The sequence below is a fragment of the Solea solea genome, chromosome 10 (genome assembly GCF_958295425.1).
Source record: "Solea solea chromosome 10, fSolSol10.1, whole genome shotgun sequence".
Lineage (NCBI taxonomy): Eukaryota > Metazoa > Chordata > Actinopteri > Pleuronectiformes > Soleidae > Solea > Solea solea.
Window position 1 is genome coordinate 16,725,130 of NC_081143.1, and position 15,912 is coordinate 16,741,041.

General features: G+C 39.8%; 1 protein-coding gene across 3 annotated transcripts in view; it reads right to left on the reverse strand.

Annotated features, from left to right (window-relative positions):
* pkn1a (protein kinase N1a) overlaps nt 1–15,912 on the reverse strand; it is a 45,678-nt gene that overhangs the window by 17,181 nt on the left and 12,585 nt on the right. The window contains exons 1-3 of one of the 3 annotated variants that reach the window (XM_058640939.1): nt 3,896–4,041; nt 1,815–2,009; nt 720–825 (exon numbers count right to left, since the gene is read on the reverse strand). In XM_058640939.1, coding sequence (XP_058496922.1) covers nt 720–825; nt 1,815–2,009; nt 3,896–3,937 — 343 coding nt within the window. In that variant the 5' untranslated portion in view covers nt 3,938–4,041. Of the gene's footprint in view, nt 1–719; nt 826–1,814; nt 2,010–3,895; nt 4,042–15,912 lie in introns of those variants that run through there. The other 2 variants (XM_058640941.1, XM_058640940.1) reach the window with 2 other exon arrangements.

Consider the following 15,912-nt stretch of genomic DNA (forward strand, 5'->3'; position numbering starts at 1 on the left):
GAACATGACAAGAGTCTCATGGTGTGCTGCAAAAAGAAAAGGCTCTTGAGGGAATTTGATTTAATGCCAGGCAATATTGTTCCAGGCTTCAATTTTAGAAGCAGAATGTACGTGGTTAATATCCTGGAAAATGAGAACAGTTGATGATTCTGTCCTGGGTCTCTATGTGATCTGAGAGCCACCACAACATTTAACCTTTAATGGTTTGTTTTGGGGCGTCCCCAGATGGAGTCCCACCCAGATGGAACATGGAAAGAGAAGTCATCAGGCCACTTTATTTTTCCACTGGTCAGGGGCAAATTCAAGGCCCAATTATAGAAAACATTTTTGAAATAATCTATTAGACAATATGTATTAGCATTATTTAGACATGTTAAACCTAAACACACAAGTAAAATTAATTAATTTGTTGCCCTAGGATATACTAAAATGTTGAAATTCTATAAAAAAAAATTAACAAAAGTTCTCTTTTGCCAAAACTCAAACTGCAGGTTAGAAAAATAATGAACAATTATGACAAGTGGTGACAATGCCAGTAATGCTTGACTTATAGTTTACATTACAGCTTTTATTGTCTCAGAATATGAATGAATGACAATAATTGTAGTAAAAGACATTTATGGAATACTACGATTTTGGTTTGTTGGTTTTAACAAAAGGAGTTGGTACAACTAACAAGATTGATTGTTTCTAAAAAGAAAAAAGAAAAAAAGGCATACCTTTATTGTCCTCTCCTCCCTTTACCACAATGTGAGCATCCAGTTCCTGCAGCTGTGCATGTAGGTTGTCCAGCTTGCGGTTCGAAGACCGTAGCTGACTGTCCACCTGTTAAGAAAAACAACTTGCTTTTAGTTTCCTGTAAGTATATTCTAGGAATTCCAACAGATGTATTTCAAGTTGACTTTTTGTCTTAAATCATGTGTAAATTAGACATTATGTAAGCACAAACTAAAAAGCAGTCTATTCCTTGGTGAAATGTTGCCCATTAATACACAGTAAATTATGTCACATAATAATGCCATTATGTCATTTGTTGAGGAGTGAGAGAAGCTTTTACACATATAGTGGGCATCCAGAGTTATTAACCAAACTTGTGCAATAACAATTGAGTGAACTATTACATGACCTCTGAACACAAAAACCTTTTTGTAGGCAATAATTTGTTTACAAAACGGTAGATAATGTCATATATTCCTCAATAAATATGTAAAATTGTCTGTGAGCAAAAATGGCAGCTGTTTTTGAATCATTTGAATCAACGGATCCTGTCACTGCTGGTGCTTCTCATCAGCTGTGCTGGGCAGCTCCAGAAAGTCAGTGTGTCAAGCTGTGTGATTATGAGGCATATCACAGGCGGAGATATATGTGGGAATATCTCTGCCTCATAATGTGGAAATGTATGCTCTGAGACTGTGTTTGAAACATCGCTACGCTGAGGATTAAAAAAATATCCAAAAAGTTCCAACTTTCTGTGAAGACAAACAGGATAAGAACTTAGCATACCAGCGTCTGATTCACCAGGCGGAGGTCATTAAACTGGTTTCCTGCAGCGGTTACTGATACAAAAGTCTCTGACTCTGCTTCTGAGTGCTTCTTTGATTATATGATTTCTTTCTGGCCTTCTGTGTTACTAATGATTTGTCAGGGAGGTTAAATCTTTGGGTTTCAGCCCAGTTCTTCACTTGTTACTGAGAAAAAATGTTTTTTTCATGCACATTTTGGTTAATTGTCTTCTTGGCAAATCCCTTACATCTATGATACTTCAGAACTTCTTTATTTCCAGTGAGAACACCTTATTGATAACAATGGCCGACCTGTTGAGCGTTCCTCTTGTCAGTTGTAGCTCTGCGCAGGTTCTCAGCTCCTTCCTTGATCTTCAGCTCCTTGCGTATCTCTCTGCGAATCCTTTCGCGCTGCTCATCCAGAAGCTGCTGCACACTGGAGTCAGAGAAATCCGAATTCTGGTCCAGACCGAGCTGCTCGAGAACCGACAGCTCACCTGGGTCACTCTGAGCAGATGGACGGAGAAGGAGAGAGGAAGAGGGAGACATTAACGACAGGAGAAACAGATGTTTAGCAAAGTGATGAGCACAATTTCATTGTGATGTCATTGGTTGCAGAAGTTACTGCTACACTGTATGACATTTTGGGGACTTCATAGTATCATGATGACATCAATCCTATCACATGATGTTGGATTATTATTTTACCCAGGATGGATAGAAGTGCTTTGACACACCAATGGAATGCAGATATACCCTGAAAATGTAATTATTTTCTGACTTTCTGTATCACTTGCAGTATATGATGGAATATGGTGACAGTAGGAAATAATTTTCTGATCAATATTCCATTATTGACAGAGATATTGGAAAATGGTAGTGTAAACAATAACAATATTCCTGATTGAAGTTTAGTGCGAAAGCCTCTGTCATCTGTCACTGTCATCTGGTGGGTGTCACCAGCTCTCTGGTGAAATCAGTGCTGTTTTGTGACCAAATTGGTGAAAATATAGATTTTCTACATGTTTATTGAAGAGCTAGTTTGATACCAAGACATTTAAGTTTCATATTCTGAGAAAACAGTAAAGAGTTTCAGTGACAAAGGGTATCTGTTTGTGTATGTATACATTTCTGTAGTAGGCTGTGAGGACAAATTCAGTCCGACTGTCCTCATTAAGAAACACTCTACAACATGTGTGTGAGTGTGCCACAGTGCACCAGGCAGAGAAGATAGGGCCAACTGGAGTGGATCAAAATAGGCATTGTATTAAAATATGACCATTTATACCAAACATGGGTAATATGAAATAAAAGTCATGGGTCTACCTCAAATAAAACCCAGCTACAATATACAGCTATGGCTACATGATGAACCTGTTCACTATAAATAAATGAGCTGACAGCCAGCACTTGTAAAAAGACCTGCTGGCTTCAAAGATCACAGTGAGGTGAGAGGGGTGATTGGGGTGAATGATGATTCCCGATCAGTTAAAGTGCCCTGATTAGCTCTGATCCAATACTTGGGACATCCCTATTGGAAAATGTGGTCCTTAGGTAGCATATTATTGTTCATTTTGCCTGACATTTGCTCCAAAGTTTAATCATGAGATCCATCTTGAATTTGGAACAAAAGTTGAATAAAATTTACATAAAAATACAAGGCTTTATCTAAAACACTCAGCTTGGTTGGAGGAGGCACTGAAAGTGAAGCTGACATAAGAGGAAGAGATGCTGAGCAGGATAAGGCTGTAGTGAAAGGAAAGAGACAAGCTGAGTCGATGCTTTTGGTGGTAGAGAGTAAAGGGGCAAAGTTGGGCAAACATGAAAACACAACAAAAAAAAAAAGCTAAAACAAGAAAAACTATAACAAGAGCAGCCAAGAATGACAAGAATCATATTCAGCCAAATGTATAATATTTCAAACAAATCTGCAGTATCAGACCTGTTTAGAGCTTTAGAACTACAGAGGTACCAAGTAGATGCTTTCTGCTCAATGGGCTACAACTGTAACATTAAAGAGAATTACAAATTAATCCAGTGATCCAGTGAGTGTTGTCCTTTGTCCTCTTTCAACCTTATCTTATAATCCTGATTCTTCTCTATTGTCAAAGAAATACTTTAAGTGTTAACTTGATGAACACATTTCAGGACCAGCACACACTGGTTCCACGACCGCTCAACAACTTTTTGCAATTTATTTTTCCTGGCTACTGGATTGTTAAACTTGTGTGTCAGTGAAAATCAGATGTGCGAGAGTGAGATCTGGAGACTCAACAAATCACACACAATCAGGAACACGGCAAAAGTGAGAGCGGATCAATCACATGAATTCACAGCAATTCGGCTACTATTACAGGAACACACAAATCAAACAAACAAACAATTCAATTCACCTCCGAGCTGTCCTCATCCTCCTCGTCGCCATGCCAACACATAGTTCACACAAATTGAATCGAATTACCCAATAAAAAAAACAAACAAACAAAACAAACAGAGGGACAGAAGTTTTGGGTTTGCTCCTGAGCTCGGACAAACTGTTAATGCCTCACAGAAAGCTAAATGGGTTGTGTGTGAGCCTTAAAAAGAGATAAAGAGGGAGAGTTAAGTAGGGGAGGAGGGGAACGCCTCCAAAAGAGGATATCCGTCCTAACACCAAGCTTCTCAGGCCTTTCCTGTTTCCTCTGTGATTTTGCTGCTGTCAGTGGAGAGCAAGAGACAGAGAAAGGGACAGAGGCTTGACATCAAGAATTTATCCTCCCTCTTGAAGGTTCATCATTTAGATCTGTGGAATTAAGCATCTACGATTATCGAGGCTTCCACCGCTGATTATACTGTGATGAATCAGATCTGGCTTGAAGTGACTGTGACTCTGTGACAGTTTTTTTTTTTTTTTTCTTAAACAATCTTTGCACTCACATGGCTTGGTGATAAAATCTTGAGGGCAGAAACAAGGGAAGGATGCGTTTTCTTAGTATACCAGATCAAAGCCAATGAGTAAGGTGGAGATGCATTTCGGTTGTCCGCTTATCTCCTTTGAGCTCCACATTTACAAATCCCAGTGGTGGTTCTCCTTTTCCCTATAGAAAGAATTTTGGACTGAAACACAGCCTCATCTGAGAATATGATAACATCTATATACTGTATATGAGCAAGAGTGGGTGGGGTTTAATGAGCATACAGTTTAGAGGCCCAGCTTATGATGCACAAACACAACAATTTTACATGTGTATTACAAAGTCCATTTGTGCAACGTGTACAGGGGGGATTTACTCTTTTCCCAGGGCTGAAAAAGAAACTAAGAAAGAACATATACTGCTCAGACAGAGGGTTTTCACTAAGGATTGTACGATAAACTATTTTTTTGCACATAGTGATAAAAAGGAGGAGTCATGAACACGACATCCGACACAGGAATCAACTGTATAATGCAAAAGTGGCTCAAGTGACTAATTGTGTCAAAAGGGGAAGCCTACAATTGTGCAGGCATTCCAGGAACTCGTGACTTGAAAAAGATCTTATTTAAGATTTAAAATTTAAAAGTGTTCAATAAAAATATTTATGCTACACTTTATTTTCTAACCAAAAATTTAAGGTAAAGTGACTTCAGATTCCTTTTTAAGAGGTTGACACATTTACAGATATTTCAACGATATCATGAATCACAATTATTTTGGTCAGTATTATTGCATCATTGAATTATTTGTGCTACAACAAAGGCAGCTGTCATCGGTTATTACTGGACTGATATCAGCAGTGAGGCGGCTGGTGGTGTGATGTGATAAAGTGGTCACTCAAGATGACCTATATGATAATGAAAGACCCTATCATCATTTTGTACGCACATGATTTATTGTCACAATGACCACACTTTAATTTCTGTGGGGGAGTCGGTTTTATCTTGTGAAAAAGAACAGGATATAGGATATACGGAAGACGGTGCATTTTACTTCCTATGATCAAAATAAAAACCCAGATGTTCTGAGAATTCAAGTTAAGCAGGCTCCTTAAAACAGCCGTTTCTCTTGTTATGACAGATAAATAATTATTTAGCACCTGTAATAACTCATAATATGTTAAGCTACTACCATGCCCATTGAAGTTTATTCAGTGGTTCTCTGGCAACCTTTCAAATAAATATCAATAATCACATAAAGTATGTACCTCACAACATGGTAGCCTTTAACCACAACCAAAATAAGACATGAAGATTAAGTGTTTTGCATGTCATGTATGGCATAAAAACAGAAAATACGATCTCTGCTCCAAACGATGTAGCTGATCATCCAGTTGGTGGGAACATGTCTGCTGTCACTTCCAACACAATATGTGTTAAAAATGTGTCCATTTACAGCAGATGTAGACAGATTGTTCTGATGCAGTCACTGTGTGCAGGACAGAGAGTCAGAGACTCAACTGATGAGATGTCATGGGACTGTACATTTTCAAATGACCAAGTTTAGTGGTTACAGAGATAAAACTAAAAAAAAAAAAACACAACTCAACTTGACTTGCTCATTGCTGATTGAGTTTCCGCATGCGTGCACATGCCTGCAGTTCCAGTCATACTAAAATAAGGGTTCATGTCACTCAAGTTTGCCCTCTATTGGACGTCCTTGTATTCACTGAGTTGTACTTGTGTGGGTACCTTCCTCATCTAACCCCAAGCAAGTTTCCAATAGTTACCGTCTTCCTTGTTGCCTCTTTTGACAAAGACAAGAGTGTCACCAACTGGACTGGAAAGTACTGCAATGTGGGTCATGCAGAGCTGGTGCATACAATCCAAATGGGTGCTCGCAATCATCAGTAGACCACTGCAAAGTTGAGCAGAAGATGACATTTCTGTCATGTGGACCCGAGTGGACCTGTGCTCACACTTGGACGCAGAAAGTATGACCCAGCCCTAATGGGCTGGAGTGACTCATCACACACAGCGTGTTAATGAACTAAACCAGGGAGAAACATTCAGCAGCGGTGTCTTTGGAAGTAACGACGGGTAATTCAATAGACAACGGCTCCAAGTGAAGCTAATTCAATAAGACTGTGCGAGCAGCAGAGAACAGCCCAGGGCCGAACAGAGGAGGACAGGACTGGCCATGGTAACATGCAGTAAGTAAGTAAGTAAGTGTGTGCATGTGTACACACTGTGGGATAATGCCTGGACCACTAGCCCTACTGAGTGATCATGACTCCTCAGGACAGAGACAGTGGACATACAAAGGTCATAGATCGGTATAGTCATGAAAGTTTCTTTGACACGGACAAAAATACAAGATATACACACAAAAGGACACATGTGCCTTTCACTTCCCAGTGAAACACAGGGACATGTCTCTCAGGGACTAAGGCCACAGAGCTCAGCCCTTTTCTGACTGAGGCCTGTGTTATTGTAGAGGGCGTGTAATGCTGCCATACAGTAATTTCAAAATCCTCTTTGTCGTGTTCCTGAGAGGCTGCTGAAATAGAATCTGCTACTGTAACTGTTGCTGTTCTGTTGAGACAGACAAAGGACAGTAGAGTTCTGTATTTGACTTAGGTCACATCTTTTGATAGGAAGAGGAGGAAGAAGAAAAACACAGGTAATAACAACAAGAAGGTTCTTCCACTCAAAGGACAAACAATGAGAAGACTGAATTTTCAAAGCATAATAATAAGGGAAGGTTGCCAGTTAAATGATTGTTATGACAGAGGTAATTCATTTTGCACCATCATTAATGTGTTTCATGTTTACTTGCCAGAGAAACGTATAAAATGGTACATTTATGTAAATATGTGGGTGCAGTTCATATACTCTGTTAAACATAGCGACGTAGTTGTGCAAAAAAAGGTGCCTGGTACAGATACTGTGTCAGGTGCTTTATGGTACAACTTTTGAGAGGAACATTCCAGTATTTTTCAACCTCGGTTGAACTCTTGACATTTTAAATTTGTGCTGCTTGAGCTTAGTTGGCAGAATTTGTCAGCAGAGAGAGAAAGTACGTGTATAGGCAGTATTACCATCGAACAGAACAGACATCATTTTGTGATCAAGACCTGGGTTGTAAAATATTTTTAACAGTTGGCTAGAATCTGAGGTTGTAATAGAACATATCCTGAATATTTAATTGGAGGTCTTAGTCTCTATTTATACCTCTAGGGAGGCACAATATTATTGGCACAATATATCTGCAAACACAACAAGATCCCCAAATATGACTTGGGGATCTTGTTGCGAATAAGAATTTTAAGCTGCTACCTCCATGAAGTCTATGTTGGCACCCTCACTAGCTATTATTCTTTTTTTTTATTTTGCAAAATTAAGAAAATGTATATCTACGTCCATTGCGATAGTATGCAAAAATAGGTATATATTGGTACCCTCACTAGCTATTATTCTTTTATTTTTTATTTTGCAAAATTAAGAAAATGTATATCTACGTCCATTGCGATAGTATGCAAAAATACGTATATATATATATATTGGTATTTGGTTATTGGCCCAAGCACAAATCAGCATATCAGATATGACCAACACGTACAATACTTAAATCCTTCACAAATACAATGTAAGTAATTTATCCATTAATAATACATTCTTCTTCTAAAAACAAGTTCCTCGTGCCAATGGCTCCACTTTTTGGTCACAAACGTGCCACTTAACCTTTGCAGTAATAAAACACAACTTCTAATCTTATATTATATTGGCATTTAAAATGGCTAAGAATGATAAAAGCATCATTAGTTTTGCTTGGAAATTGGACATGACCCCAATAGTTGAGTAATTAATTGTTGAGTCTTGTCAATATTGCAATCTGTAAAACCATGTTGCAGCTAAAAATGATATGACTGGATCAGTGATGAGGTTTCTATGACAAACACACACCTACATGTACAGTATGAGTCTGTTTTACAGTAACTCACACATCATTTCCTGTGAAGATACGTCACTACCACATGGGCCTATTTGTATTATTGTGCTGAAAAGACAACAGGTTAATACAATTTCCTATTCTCATCAGGCTGAATGACTGCATGACCGAGAGGCCGGAGAAGAGACTGAGGCTAAATAGTGAACATTGTTAACAGCACACAGCAAAGAAGAGAATAGAAACCAAAGCAAACATGAACAGTTTCCCTCAAAGGAAAGGTTAAAAGCTGGCCTTTATATGTAAGGAACACACTGTGAAACTTCAACAAGTGGGACAAGAATCAATTAGAAGACCACTTGCAGTGGAGACTAAAACGAAAATACAATGACGGGAGGGAAGGCCAGTTTGCCCTGTCGTGAAAAAAAGAGACAGGAGGTGGTTAGTGAGGAGCTGAGAAGGGGAGAACGGCAGACAAGGCAAACAAAGACGAAGCAGCATGGGGACAGGAAGAGAGGGAGGAGAGAGACTGACAAGGCACAGCCGAGGGGGTCACAGACTGGAAGCAGACAAATAAGCAGAGGAAGAAAAGAGGAGATGGAAATGGGGCAGGGAGCAGCAGTGAACAAACAACCACACTGCAACAGAAACTCATGCTCATCACACTTGACCACGAACAGGAGGCCAAAGTTGTTATTGACTAAATTCTTAACATATTTAAACCACATTAATCCTTATATCTGAGTGGCTGGAAGCATCACAGCGTCTGGACTAAAATAACATGATAATCATTAACTACAGATGATAAAAACCAACAAAAGCAGGAGGAGACAAAAAAAATGCAGAGAGGATGACCTGACCCTCCCAAAAACACACATGTAGGCATAAACGCAGGTGTTTGACTTTTGACCCCTCTGGCCCTTTTAACAATCTCTAGGTTGCCCCACCTTCTCTGCATCATCATCATCATCATACGCTTTCCTCTATGTTCCCCTTCTTCCATCGCTGCATCATTTTCCTTTTTGCACCTCTCTTTATAGGCTCTGTTCATTTTGACTAAAAAATACCAACCACTGCTCACAATAACTGGAATTAATTCACAATTATGATTGAAACTATTCAGGTAATTGTCGCAGATTTTGTCTTTGTATGAGCATAACAGACAATGTTTACTGATTTGTATTAAAAGGGAGAAAATATGAAAACCCTTTATTTCCACTATGATCTGATGGACAAAAAGCCTGAGGCCTTTTGATCCGTTTCCAAATCTACTGACATGCGCCGTGGCCGCCGTTTTGTTATGCAAACCTTGGGTGGAGTGAATCAACCCAGATCATTACTCACATGCTGTGGCACCCACTGACAAATCCCAAAAGAAACACATGGTGCGTAATGTGCAAAACATTCCACAGAAAGCATTTATCAATTTCTCCAAAATATGAATGGTCTGGTAAAATGTGCCAAGGAAGTTTGGAATCTGCTGCCTGTCTGAGTTATCGAGTCAGCCAGTCAGCTGGATCCATTCAATATTACTGAAATGAATCAGTCCTACCAGGGAAATGTACAATCTTGGTTCTTCAGAAGCACGCAAAGAATTCAAATTAAATCCACAATTGATCAAAAACACCAGAAAACCAGAGGACACACATTTCTTTCTGTCACATACTGTACATCTGCAGGGGCTTTGGTGCCCTCACATAATCATGATCTCATCTGAGCCTTTTTTCTATAACCATTGAATGTGTTTCCACAAGTTCCCGTTTCATTTGTGACAACACTGCGAAAAATGGATGGGGAAAAAAATGATGGCTTTGATTAACAACATGGTCTGCTGAGCCCCCAGTCTAGTCCAGGCCTCAGTCTTCGTGACAATAGAATGCATATAAAGTATCTTTACTGGTCAGGGAGATTCAATTAAACCAGAATGTATCACCAAAAACAATGTGGCAAAATTCTCTCCGCTCATTGGTTGAATGTTTCTGGGACTCAAGTAAGAAAAACAAAAAGGGGAAGAAGGTTACCTGGCTCCAATAACACACTGTAGAAAACAGACACACTTAATGACTGAAGTGTGTGTCAAAATAAGTATATATATAATTATTTATATAAAAATTAACCCATGTTACATGTTGTGCCTGTGCACCTAGGAGACCTGTTACATCTGGTTGATGCTGGACAGTATTTAGCAACTGTTTTCATAGCATGGCTTAAGTTAAGAGTAACCCAGTAACCATTTTGATTGAATGGTTAAAGCCCAACAAACAACAGATCTTAGTAGTAAGAGAAGTAACAGAAAAGAATGATTTTACAAATTGAACAGCTGACCCTGAAAATATTAAGAGAAAAACAGCAAAGGATGAGGCAATTATATACAAAGAGTGGTGGACAGATACATGACATGACAGACACAGCATCTGACACATGCTCATAATAACACTGAATCCTGAAAAGAGAGAGAGAGAGAGAGAGAGAGAGAGAGCGAGAAAGACTGTGGCTTTATTCACTTGAGAATAGATGAACATGCCGACATTTACACCATCTGCATTAATCTCCCTCATCAGCAGGGGGAGGGATGCTGACACAGCGGGCCACCTGTCGATCACTATCTGTTCCCTCGCGACCAAACCAGACACTCGTCAATCTTAGTGTTAACCTTACACAACAGAGTCAGTCAGTACGTTTTCCACGCACAGTTAATTCGAGCTACGGCTGTAGCCACTGCTGCTGCTCGACAAGCCATTGACCTGGACTACTGTCTTTGTGCCAGTATACTTACAGGGCAGGGAATAGTTTTACTAAATGAAGTTATGTCCACCATTCCACACATTTTTCCAGATTTCCCCAGCATTTCTCAGATGACACTTTAACTCACAGGCAAAACAACTCTAGTTGGTGGCTAGTCGTTAGCATTTTGAACACTCATCCTTGTCTTTAAACCCTCCTTCCATCCATCCAGAGAGAACCGGAGAACCATACAGGGAGAACATGCAAACTCCTCACAGAAAGGGCATACATTCCACATATCGGTCCAAAAAAGCACTGCTCTGGATTTGGCCACGTTTTTCCTCATTGTTTACATACTGGCTTCCGGGATAGAAACTGTGGAACATGTACAGAGCGCCTAGGCCAGTTTGAGAGCGACTGAACATAATATATGTGTATTATCCAGGTGTGTTAGTGCAACTTTGAGAAATTTGCTTACGTGTTGACAAGTGTTCTTAAGAACGGTTTAAATAATAATAAAAAAAAGTTAGTTAGACCAACACAATCATTCCGTTTTCTATTCATCCTCAGGCTGGTGGTGCTTACAAAACAGGTTTTGACTCTATTAAGAAGATATAACATGATTGTCATATTTATTATTTAATAGTCTAAAAGGAATCCAGGTGGGAATATAAACTCACTTCTATCAGCCCTCTTCTAAGTGAAATATTTGGCTTTTACAACACAGATACATTTTTTGGGGATCTATTTATTCAGGGAGTGTTTACCAAGTATGCAAACTATCTGCTTCTCATGACAGTGATATTTAACATACACCTCTGCACAGAGATAACAAGGAAGGGAAGAATGAAAATGTGACGCACTTTCAGAGCACATAGGGATAGTTGGGGCCTGTGTGTGTGGTTGTATGAGGTAGTGTGTGTTACACACAGTCAGCTGTGACACAAACTCACCAAATGAGGCAGCAGTAGACCAGCAGCTCTCATAATTCCATTGTTAGGTGAGATTTTACTGGCATACTTTGAGGAAAAGCGTCAATGGCTGGCTCCCTATGACGTTCGCACAAACAGCGAAGTCAAGTGTTCATTATGTATCAATATCTCATACTTGAATGAGAATGAAACCTGAATGATCACTTTAATTACTATCAGGTCTATAACAACCTCATTAGAAGTAGACAACTACTCAGCCACTTTGGACACTCTAGACTGTCATAGTAATAATTATATTACAGTGTCACTCACAGTGTAGTTTGGTGCATTCAGAACAGGTGAAATTGGATTAGTAATAAAAGGCTTGTGCACCACATGTGCACAGAAGTCTTTTTTCTCAAAGTTAAATTATTACAAATGTTTCTTGCAATTTAGCTCCAACTGTAATTATGCTAGTGTTAGGCCTTTTTCATCACTGTCATTATATTTCCACAAAATGTATCAATTTATCTCTGAAAAGGATGTCTTTCCACATCCACTTTCCTTCTCACCACTGTTGTAGCGATGCATGTCAGCATTCAAGCACTGTGTGTTTTCTTCACCATGACCACAACATAACAGGAGTCCAGCCAGAAAGGATGTTTTATCACAACATGAAATCATTTCCATCATGTGATCTTTTCATTTTTTTTTTGTATTAATGAATTGCAGGCAGGATCAAACTGTGCAGACACTGTTGAGAGACTGAACACTACCCACGTTGTGTTAGGGAAATAAACTGGCATAGGTTTGTTAGTGCTGTGTTGGTGCAGTGCTTGTTTCTGTAAGAAGTCTGCTGCATGTACAATATATGAGAGCAGCTCTGGTAAAGATATCTGGGTTATTGCAGTGACAGGTCTGGGGTACCTGAGACCTGAGACTTGCTGAGACAATAATTTGATGTCAGTTTGGACTTGTCAAAGGCAAGAAAATAGGAGGAGACACAAGACAATTCTGGATCCTTTTTCTACAAAGGGATTTGAGTGCAAAGTTTACATACAGACGTCTACCTCAAGTCAAAACAACATGTGTTTCAGGCTGTTTATGAGGACAAGAAGGGAAACGTGGCCAAGAGAGTTTGTGTGTGTCTACGAGTGTGTGTGTGTGTTTGGCTGAGTCATAATGAAAACATCTGGAGGCATTCTTGAGACGCCTGAGTGGTGACAACAGCCAACCTGGCAGGAAAGAAAGGGGAAAAGGGGAGGGATGATGGGAAAGGTACATGAAGAGCAGGGAGAAAGGCAGAGAGTCCCCAGGACAGAAGTTGTTTTACTGCACTACGTCTCCACTTTATCGATCTACATTTATTTCTACATAGATGAGACTGAGCCCATTTAAAAGAGGAGTCTGCTGAGTGATGACAGGGTTTTTTTTATAGCCGACCTCTAAATCACCGCCCACATCATATTTGCCACCAATATGTAACCAACCATGAAGTGAGTTTTAACGTGATTCTTGGATATAATTATGCCACATATTCATTCAGAATATGAGAACAATATCAGTAATATTAAAAGCAGCTATGGTTGAGAAGATTTACTTTCCCACAGTAACATGTTTTTATGATCTTATTGACCTACAGGCCAGGAGAAGCAGTTAGTCACCATGGGGCAACTCTGCTGGTTGAAACAAGAACTCAGTTTGAATGTAAGTCTATGAGAAAATGAGCTGATTTATAATATTAGTAAACATTTTCCTGAGGAGTTAATTATGTCAATATCTACTTTTAGGTCTTCCTCACTGTCAAATTTCCCCATAAACTTCAAAACTGTCAGTGTGATTGACACATGGTATCATCCAATAGGTGACCATGACGTCTGTGAATATCCAGTTTCAAAAACAGACGCAACACCCGTCAAATTGTACATCTTGAGGCTAGAGGTGGGCAACATATAGTATTGCCTAACATAATACTGTCATTGTTGTTTTAAATATATGCAAAATGACATTGAGGAGTATTTAAATGACTTTGCAAATACCAACAAAACACACACTAAAACTCCACACATTTCCTGAATGCAGGCAGCAGAAGCTCTCTTTGCTGCAGCAGTGAGCAGGATTCAGTGTCACATGGGCCTACGTGATCACCTGACCTCTCGCTAACATCCTCCCTGCCACACAGGTTTTCCACGTGTGGTTATGCTAATAGAGAGAATATGGGAACACTAGACACCCCTTAACCGCGTTTTTGTTTTATTATTACATTTTTAAAAGGATATAAACTAATTATCGCTATCGTATAAATCCCCAAAAATATAGACCGTATCATATACAGTCTTTATACAGTTTCCCTTGCCGACGATCCTCTTTCTCTGCAAACACAGAGGGAGGGATGAGACTGCAGGGAAGAGGGAAAACAGAGACAGACATTACCACCCTGCCCCATGAGGCACACAAAGGCCAAAAAAGCCCCCGAGTGGAGACAGACGGACTGAAGGAGGTGGACAGTTAAACAGAAAGGGAGGAGGAGGGGATGGTGGGAGGGAGGGGGAGGAGAGGGGGTCTGCCCAACTGTGATGACGAAGCAGGTGGACGGGGAAGGGAGGGTCATTGACTTACAGTGCTGGAGGCGACTGATGGACAAAAGAGCATGTGAGAGCATGCTAGGAGGCCGGACTCACTGCCAAGCACACAGCCATCAAACACATAAGAGAAGGAGAGAGAGAGAGAGAGAGAGAGAGAGAGAGAGAGAGAGAGAGAGAGAGAGAGAGAGAGAGAGAGAGAGAGAGAGAGAGAGAGAGAGAGAGCTTGTGTTCCTGAGTGGAGAAGAGTTCACAGAGGTAGTAAACTATCACACACAAACACAATGTTGTTAAAATGGTGAGAATGCCTCAATCCCAATCTCTGAACCAGGGAAATCTGGGTCTTTTTAAACTGCTTAGAGGTTGTCAATCACCCCATTCAGCTCACACCAATCCTTTACGCCAGCTGCATTTATTTCATATTATTTGTGTTTGACCTGATTGGTCATATTTTATTTATTACAATGCCTCGTCGTTTTTGATCTGATCAAGTGATGCAGCACATACACACACACGCACACCATCAGAGTGGGGGCCGCAGACTCGGTGAGCAGTTGCACGTCACAGTAACTTGAGTAAGCAACAACAAACATGAAGAGAAGCAATATTTTCTCCATTTTGGTTGCCGTTCAACGACACTGATGACAGCAACAACAGAGAGCTGATGGAACCCTCATGCTTCACTCTCCCCCTTCCTCTACCAGTGATGCAGTGCAGACAGATGACGGAGGAGTCTGTTCTTCATTCTCTCTTAACTTCAGTCAGTAATATTATTTATTTACCGACTTTATTTCGTGCAGCTCTGCTTTATAGGAAAATACAAGTATCACATTGGGACTCAAGACATTCAACAGATCAGATTGGGAACCTGGAAAGCTTATTGAGACATTCCTTTAAATAAATGTAAATATAAATGTTTTTGGGTCGTCATGGCGCCGTCATGAGCTCCTTCCACCAGAGCAACACACACAAACACACTAGCATCAGGGGTGCTGAAGTTTCAGATCACTTCAGTTAACAACCCAGAAGCTTTTCCTGTACCTAAACTTTTTTGACCATTCCTGAATGCTTGAGTAATTTCCATAGGATGTGTCAGCACAACAAAGCCTTTTGTATGTCCAGACATCCTGTAGCTCAAATGTAAACGCTAAACCTACTATGTCCAGTATGTCTTTGGGAGTTTGAGATACACTTCTGCATTGAATTTACAGTACCAGTTCAATTAAATGTCATAAATAAAATGTAATAAAATAGTGGAGTTTCATATGGAACTTCTATACAGTATATTTTATCTCATAATAACTGAGGGCATGAGAAATTAGTGATAATACGGTTTTAAATGACAACTACT